This window comes from Rana temporaria, chromosome 8 (genome assembly GCF_905171775.1).
Source record: "Rana temporaria chromosome 8, aRanTem1.1, whole genome shotgun sequence".
Classification (NCBI taxonomy): Eukaryota; Metazoa; Chordata; class Amphibia; order Anura; family Ranidae; genus Rana; species Rana temporaria.
The window spans coordinates 156,090,196-156,099,557 of record NC_053496.1 but is presented as its reverse complement, the minus strand read 5'-3'; the positions used below and the strand labels follow the sequence as shown (position 1 = coordinate 156,099,557).

Below are 9,362 nucleotides of genomic sequence, written 5' to 3'. Positions count from 1 at the left end.
GGTTTACGGGGTGGATCATTACTGATCCGCCCTGTGTGAAAGGGGCCTAAAGAAAAAATATGTCCCCGGATTTCATATTAAAAATCTGGTCATCTTACCTTTGCAGTGATTTCCAGTCTTAACCCCACTCTTAGGCCTGGTTCACACCTAGAATTTTTAGATGTAGTTCACATCTGTGCATTTTATGGAAAGGGCCAGGGATGTTTTTTTCTGATTTTTGGTTCTATGGCACTCAATGGGTGAAAAGCATGTATTGCAAAATACATCTACAATATGCAACCTGCATAGGTGTGAACCAGGCCTTATAATTAAGCTGCTGCCTACTATTTAAGTGACCACACCCTGCTATTGTATATATATGCCTGAAGTGGGCGCCAATGCTCCTATCTACTGCTCTCAATATGGTGCCCTTACTGCTGCTGGATGGAATCTGGCTCTTGTTGCTTGCCGGTTGGCCCCTGTTTGGACTGTGCAGCAGCTCTACAGAGATAGGCTATTTGTGTGGGCATGAAGGGGTCCAAATTAAGGTGCCTCCAGATTACCTAGGGACAAACGTGACTTTTCTTGTCCGGGGTGAGTTCTGCTTCATTCCCTGGAGGAGCAGCTGAAGTTCCAGCTGTAGCTATTTAGCTTAGAAATGGTGCTGATTTGCCTAAGCGTTCATTCACTTTCTGTGTGTAGTCAGTGTGGTGTTTTTTTTTTTTTTTGGGGGGGTCTTCTATAATTTGGTAACTATTTAAATGTAGTATTGGAACTTTAACATGCAACAGTAGGCTTGATATGGCTAACAAGCTGACCAATAATTTAGGCTCCATGCACACCAGACTTTTTTTTTTTTAAGGACCTTGCCTGTTTTTCAGACTTGGTGTTACAAGATTATAACCGTGTTGTGTGTGTGTGTTTTTTTTTTTTTTTTTTTTTTTTTTTTTTTTTTTAGAAAATTACTTAAAACCCCTAGAAAATTACTTAAAACCCCCAAACATTATTTTTTTTCTAACACCCTAGAGACTAAAATGGCGATCATTGCAATACTTTTTGCGAAGCGGTCTTACAAGCGCACTTTTTTTGGAAAATATTCACTTTTTTTAATTAAAAAATAAGACAACAGTAAAGTTAGCCCAATCCTCTTTTTTTTTTTTTTATATTATGAAAGATAATGTTACGCCGAGTAAAATGATACCCAACATGTCATGCTTCAAAATTGCGCCCGGCTCGTGGAATGGTGTCAAAATTTTACCCTTAAAAATCTCCATAGGCGACGTTTAAAAGATTCTATAGGTTGCATCTTTTGAGTTAGAGGAGGTCTAGGGCTAGAATTATTGCTTTAACGATCGCTGTGATACCTCACTTGTGTGGTTTGAACACCGGTTTCATATGCAGGCGCTACTCACGTATGCGTTCGCCTCTGCGCGCGAGCTCGTCGGGACAGGGTGCTTTAAAAAAATAAAAATAAAATCTTGTTTATTTTTATAAATTTTTACACAAAAGTCACTTTAATTCTTATTACAAGGAATGTTAACATCCCTTGTAATAGAAAAAAGCATGACAGGTCCTCTTAAATATGAGATCTGGTGTCAAAAAGACCTCAGATCTCATATTTAGACTAAAATGCAAAAAATAAAAAAAATGTAATTTTGAAAAAATGACAAGAAAATCTTGCTTTAAGAAGCATGGGCGAAAGTGATGTTTTGACATCGCTTCCGCCCTGCTATGGAGACAGGTGGGGGCCATCTTGCCCTCACTCATATCCCAGCCAAAAAAAATTGTAGAGTTTCTTGGAGCATTTTTCCAGCAGAAACCCTCCTAAATGCTGCTAAACGCTATTAATCGCATTTTTTTTTTTTACTGCAAAAACCATCCTAAACAATACTACTACAAAAAGCTATTACTAGTGTTTTTATCCAGCATTTGTGCCAGTGGATTTGTAGCTTAAAAAAAAAAAATGGTTGGTTTATTTATGTTTTGTTTTTTTGTTGTGTTTTTATTTTATGTTTTTTTGCTTTTGCAAAACTTTGTTGCCGGCTGTCTTGTGATGACTTCGATACTTTTGAGTCCCTGATTAGCAACAAAGCTTTAGCCTAGGTTCACACAGTAGTACAGGAACTACTTTTTGAAATCGCAGATGCGGCGTCGCACTGATTAGGACAGTGCCATTGCCGACAATTGCCGCCGATTTGAGATGCGATTTGACATGTCAAATCGCATCTCAAATCGTTCCAAATCGTACCCAGTGTGAACCAGGGCTAAATTTCCTCTTTCCTGATCTGTATGGTTGAGCTAGGGAATGACTGAAGCTAGCGCTACCAGACAGCATTTTCAGGAGTTTCTCAATGGTAGCCTTTCTGTTTAGGATTTGGGCCTCTTTCACTTGGGTGTTTACCAAGATATGCCACATTCCAGTGGCAAAAAATCTGTGGATTCTTGTGGCTGGAATGGCAGGCACATGGGGATAGCAGTGGTCGCTATGCCTGTATGATGTAACAACTGACAGCAGCCATTGCTGTTAACCAATAGCTGTCCATCCAAGTGGTTGGTTGCCACTTGGACTCAATAATTGGTCAGTCTGTTAGCCATATCAAGCCTACTGTTGTATGTTAGAGATGGACATCGCAGGCTTTGTTTGCAGGTAAGTGCAACATAATGGGCTAGTATGCCATGCATACTAGTCCATTAGGCTTTTACTTTGCAGGGGAATAAAGAAGTAAAACCCATTAGGGTTTACTTCTTCTTTAAGACACCTTTCACACTGAAGCACTGCTAAAACAGCTGCTAAAGCACTGGTCGTTTTAGCGGTGCTTTTTGGGCGCTAGTGCTTCACTTTTTTTTTTAAGGTCGCGTAAAAAGACCCGTTTTGCGGGTCTCAATGGGCAGGGCTGTTTTGGAACGCTTTTTACAGCGCTCCTAACATGCCCCAAAGATTCAGCTTGAAGGACTTTTTCTACCATCCTGCAAGCGCACCACCTGGGTGTGAAAGCACCTATACAAATGAATAGGAGGCAGTTTTCAGGCTCTGTTTTAAGTGCTAAATGCCTGAAAACTGCCTCAGTGTGAAAGGGGTCTTGGTGGTATTAAGCCCAAAACAAAAAATTTAATGTATTGCAGCTTACCAATCAATAGAAGTGACTGCATTAGGCTTTTTTTACCATCTGTTTTCACCTGGTGATCTGGCCAGTAACACCCCTCCTGTGTGAAGGAGCACAGGGGACACCTTTGGATAGCAGCACTGTCAGTCTGAGGGGGAGGGGCGTGTTGGGTGTACTATCACAGTGGTCTCCTAACTGCGGCCCTTTGTCTTTTTTATATGGCCTTTAGTCCACTATTCCTCCAACTGACACCAACAAAGTAGCACAGTTCCTCTTCCTGGCACTGACACTGGGCATTGCGTCCCAAAATAAACTTGTGGCATTGTTTACGCCTATTGGCCACAGTTCTGCTCCTCTAACGTCTGAAGGACAGTAAACGACCCTTTGTTTAGAAAGTGTGGAGACCCCTGTACTAGCCGACTTGAATATACTAACAAATTAAAGCTGAACTCCAACTCAGTTTATCAGAAGTTACCGCAAACAGTTTCTTTTTGGGATAAAAGTTTTACATTCGTAAATAAAAGCAGACCATTGTAACTATTCAGTGGTATAGGTTTTGTCTCAACCTTATAACTGCTACATCTGCAGTACAGCTTGTTCTGTTGAAAAACAAACTTGCTGGCAGGATCACCAGGTAAAAATAAGGGAACCAAAGCCTAAAAGTAGGTAATGTAATATTTACTTTTGGATTTAATACTGCTTTTAAGTGACTTGTATGCAATCTCATAGTATTGAAGCTGTTGGCTGGGTTAAATACCTGTTATCTAGCGCTGAAACGATTAATCGATGATGAAAATCGTTGTCGACGATTTTCATTATCGATTAGTTGGTCTAACGGCATGCACCTTTCTCCCTGCCAGTCCTGCCTCCGTCCCAGTGTGAGAATCCTGTGTACAAGACAGCGGCGCCACTGTATTCTCATGGGAATACAGGGGCGCTCATGTGACCAGGCACGTCCCTCTCTCCTCCTCGCTGACGTCGGCCCCCGATATTCTCGGCCCGCCCGCTGCTGCCTCGAGGGAATGGAGACTGGAGTGAGAGAGGCGAGAAGCAGCCGTGAGCGCTGTGCTGCACCTGCAATATAAGGTAGTGGCTATGGTTATTACAGGGCCGGCCCTATGATGGGACCAGGTGGTACCATGGGTACCAGGCAGCACTTTTAGGGGGGCAGCATACTGATGCCCACCAGCCTGTTCCGCCAACTCCGCTACCCAAATAAAATTGATGTCCTTTTTTTTTTCCCCCACAAATAGAGCTTTCTTTTGGTGATATTTGATTTTTTTTGTGCTATAAATATATATATTTTTTAACTTTTTGCTATAATAAATATCCCCAAAATTTAGAAAAATAAACAATTTTCTTCAGTTTAGGCCAACATGTATTCTTCTACATATTTTTGGTACCAAAAAAAAAAAACACAATTAGTGTACATTGATTAGTTTGCGCAAATGACATTGTGGCTGCCGGCAATTCACAGATCCCTTTATACTCCTGGATACATGTATAGAGCCATGGCAGGTCCTTTTATACGCCTATATGCATCTATAGGGCCACGACAGGCCCTCTTTATACATGTATAGAGCCATGACAGGTCCTCTTTATACTCCTATATACATTTATAGAGCCATGACAGGTCCTCTATATACTAGGTATAGAGCCATGACAGGTCCTCTATATACTATGTATAGAGCCATGACAGGTCCTCTATATACTATGTATAGAGCCATGACAGGTCCTCTATATACTATGTATAGAGCCATGACAGGTCCTCTTTATACATGTATAGAGCCATGACAGGTTCTCTTTATACATCTATAGCGCCATGACAGGCCCTCGTTATACATGTATAGAGCCATGACAGGTCCTCTTTATACTCCTATATACATTTATAGAGCCATGACAGGTCCTCTATATACTATGTATAGAGCCATGACAGGTCCTCTTTATACATGTATAGAGCCATGACAGGCCCTCGTTATACTCCTTTATACATGTATAGAGCCATGTCAAGTACTCTTTATAGTCCTATATACATTTATAGAGCCATGACAGGTCCTCTTGATATTCCTTTACATGTAAAGAGTAAATGACAGGTCCTCTATATACATGTATAGAGCCATGACAGGTCCTCTTTATACTCCTTTATACATGTATAGAGCCATGACGGGTCCCCTTAAGTTATCATGATATAAAATAATGAATGTGTGGGCCTTTTGGTTGGCGTGATTTTTTTTCTGGGGGGGCAGCATTTCATTCTTGGTCCCAGGCAGCACAATGTCTTGGGCCGGCACTGGGTTATTACAATGCAATACAATACTCAGTGTACTTTAATTTCTGTAATGACAACAAGTGCCCAATCTTAAGTATTTATGGGGGAGGGAATAGTGCCCCATCATTGGTATTCCGGGGGGGGGGGGGGGGGTGGATTAGTGCCCTATCACTGGTACTCCTGGGAGGATGGGGCGGCGGGGGGGTTAGTGCCTCATTGTTTTTTTTATTGGTGTTGCCGGGAGGAATAGTGCTGCCCCGTGATTGGTGTTGCCGGGAGGAATAGTGCTGCCCCGTGATTGGTGCTGCCGGGAGGAATAGTCCTGCCCCATTATTGGTGTTGCCGGGAGGAATAGTGCCCCATCATTTTCATTATTTTAAATAAAATGAAAAAATTGCATATTACGTTTTTTTATCAGATTAATCAAAACAATAATCGGCCAACTAATCGATTATGAAAATAATCGTTAGTTGAAGCCCTACTGTTATCCCAGCGTCAGGCTGTTCTCCTGAACTCCAACATTCTATAGTGATGCAGGAGGAATAACCTTTTTTGGGGATGAATGGAATAGATGGGGCGTAGCTGTGGTGTTAGGCCCCATGCACACGAGACACTGCTAAACTCGAGTTCAGAGGCATTTGGGCATTTTTTTCAACTGCCCCTGAACACATTTAATGTTATCCTATGTGTCCATGGCGTTTCAAAGCAGTTGGGTTTAGGGCCGTTTTTCCAAACCCAAAATTTTGGGTTCAGAAGCTTTCAGCTTTTGCGTTTTAGACGCAAATCGCGACTAAACGCAGCAAACCGCGGCACAAATAGTTTGATTCTGAGCTTGGGGAGGGTCTACAGTGTTTTGTTGATAAACGCTGACAGCCGCAAATCGCGGTAAAACACTGCAAATCGCAGCAAAACGCTGCGCAATTCGCGGCAAAAACGGGTGTTTTAAATGCCGGTTTTTGCCTTTGAAGAGCTGAGATTAGAGGCGTTTGTAATAGCGTCTCGTGTGCATGGGGCCTTATAATACACAGGTCTCCTGAACAGTAATTAAATTACTTCTTGATATGTAATTGGACAAGTAACCTTAATGACAGGGTCACTTTAATATACCTACAGACCCTCAGATCTCCCCAAAATACTCTGCTCTTAATTGGCCACCTAGTGTATAGTCACCCTTTGCCCATGTGTTGTATTACAGTAACACATGTCCACCTGTATTTATGTGCTGTGATTTTTTTGTTTTTTTTTCAATAGTGCAAGCACATTACAAATGCAGTAGGTCAAGTAGTGTTCGGCAGCCCAATCAAATGAATGGGTTGTCTTCATGCAATGCATGTTAAAAAGCCTTGGTGTAAATGGGCCCTGTAGGAGTTTCTCCACAAGCTGCATTCACTTCCTTCACTCCCCTGCTGATCCAGTTGCTGCAGGGAATAAATTATACTACCTGGTACTTGTGGGTATGGGAGATCATGTGACTTGCACTTTTTTTTTTTATTATATATACTGGTGATTGGCCAGTCAGGTCTTTGGCTTTTTTGTAAGCCAAAAAAACACTGGTAACTGCAATGGCACTCAAAACAATAGATATCTGTGTGTCAGGTTCAGACCAGAACGCTGTGTTTCACTTTATCAGTCCCTGGTCCAGTGCTTAAACATTACTTTGACCCCTTAGCATTCTGTTTACATTTTCTGTAACTGCCAACTAACCATTATTTGTTCTGCAAACTTGCATTCATTGCTTTTTGTGTCTTGTTTCAGATGAATTTGAAATGGCTTATGACATTGAAGGATGTATTTCAAAATGCGTCTTCTCAGCTAGGAAGCCAAATGGTGAAAGCATTTTTTTTGTGTCTTACCAAATCTGTATTTCATTTCGAGAGGTCAGTATGTTATATATATTTAAATATTTAGTGTATCAGGAGAAGCTGGAACAAAGTTGGACAGGAAAATCCCAAACTCCCAGGTAGACAGGAACAGAACTGAAAGTTTTGTCAGGAGGCATTCACTGTTGGAGTATCTGACATGAAACAAGGGATTTACAGCTTCTCCATATCATTTATTTAGTTAAAGCTAAGCGATCAAGCTATGTTGACTCCAGTTTTTACCTGAGCCGCTATCTTTAGCCATTCGACATCTCCCATACATTCATCATATGACTACCGCACTGAACCCTGCTCAGGCAAACCCCTTCTCCGAACCTGCCATCACTCCTTCAGAAGCCTTGGCCATACTGTAGGGTGACCCAGAGAAACAAGGAGTACAAAATATTTTTGCAACTATTGCACTGCTGTTGAGTGACTGCAGGTGTTGCACACCCTTGGCACTCCTCTCCTGGCACACCCTTGGCACTCCTCCCCTGTTTGTGCTGCCCATCAACAACGGCTACCTGCTGTCACTACCTTCGCTCCACTCTCATTCACCTGGCCATGTTTTTAAAAATTGTGACGGCAAGTTCGGGCAGAAGATCCCCGGCTCGCTGCCACTAGGGGGAACAGCAGCAACAGTTGAATGTTTTACATGTTCCACTTTAAAAATGGGTGGCACATGTTCCCAAAGGTCAACTTATCCTTCAATATTCTCAATTTGCTACAGCAGGGGGAAAAAATCCCCCCCCCCCCCCCCAAAGAGGCAATCTGACGTTCCTTAGATCAACTTTACTTTTAAATGTTAGTATCCAGTTATATTTACATGTAGCGCCCTGGGGTTTAGTCGGGGGGTGCTCCTCACCAAATTCCTTGTCAGGAGCAGCGCCGTCTTTAATGTTGATTGGACCCTGGGCAATTCTGCTCTGAGACATACGATAAATATCAGCTAGACTTAAAACCAGTTTACTGTATCAGATCAGGCAGTGATTGCAATTGGTTGCCAGAGGTTACAGTATATCATTACCACTTACTGACTGGTTGCTAGAGGTTACAGCACATGATTTCTTCTCGATTGGTTGCTAGAGATTACTGTACAGTAATACTGCTCAGTGATTGGTTGCTAGAGGTTACAGCACATCTCTTCACTGCAACGCTATTTGCATATAAATGTCTCTGCTATTTACATATGAATGCCGCTGCTATTTATATATGAATGCTTACGATATTTACATATGTATGACTTATTTACATGTAAACACGGTCTGCAGGTGAGTCATCTGTATACAATAGGGGAGAGCTAGGCAGCATTAGTAGCAGCACTTCACACTATCAGGACCCAGCAAAGGACTAAAACTTCAAGGAACAAGGGAATTGAAACTGGGATAGTTGACAAGTATGAGGCAGCTGCTTTGGGCCCCACAACAATGACAGGGCCCAGGGCAGCTTCCCCTTTTGCCCTGCCTTAAAGACACCCCTGGTCATGAGTAGCAACTGTAGCTGATTGCTAGGGATCCATTGACTTCTCCCTAAGTTTGGCCTGGTTGTACTTTCCTCTTCTACCACCAGGTGGCCGGGCACTTAGAGGTATTAGATTGAGAAGGACAACTCGAGGTCAGGTTATGGGTATGTGGGTATCTCAGCCAATGGGCAGGGATTTTGTTAAATCTCTTGGTCTACTGGGAGAGCCTATGTATTCGGTGAGGTAAGGTGATCCAGGTCTTCTGTGCCACCCGGAATGCCGTTTGGGTGGACGTGTTTCGTATCCTGCACGTGCAGAAGTGGCACCTTGTTGGGGCCTTTATCTGTACGGCTGTTCTCCTATTAAAGTCTGCCATTTAAAATTGCATCCACTTAGAAGTCCTGTTTTTTTTTTTTTCTATTCATACCTACCTCGGTGGATGCAGCATCTGACTGATGCTGCATCTGTCCCCCGGCGTCTCTGCACTGAGAACCGAGCCACTGAACATTGCTGATGGCTCGGTTCTCACTCCATCCCGAGCGATACTGACTGTCAGCTTCGCTTCTGCTCTACTTCTCAGCGTGGATTGGAGGGGTGGGGCGCGTCCATCTCAGCGGGTTGCAGAGACTCATCAGTCAGGGCAGCTGGCTCATCCAGAATCGCTGCCCTGAATGAAGGCGGTGACGTCA

The 9,362-nt window shown here is 42.8% G+C and overlaps 1 protein-coding gene across 1 annotated transcript in view; it reads left to right on the top strand.

Annotated features, from left to right (window-relative positions):
• The first annotated feature begins 360 nt into the window (after positions 1-360).
• The window catches only part of LOC120909254 (zona pellucida sperm-binding protein 4-like), a 68,537-nt gene continuing 59,535 nt past the window's right edge, over positions 361-9,362 (top strand). The window contains exons 1-2 of the mRNA XM_040320983.1: positions 361-573; positions 7,108-7,229. Of these exons, the coding sequence (XP_040176917.1) occupies positions 378-573; positions 7,108-7,229 (318 nt within the window). The 5' untranslated portion in view covers positions 361-377. The remainder of the gene's footprint in view (positions 574-7,107; positions 7,230-9,362) is intronic.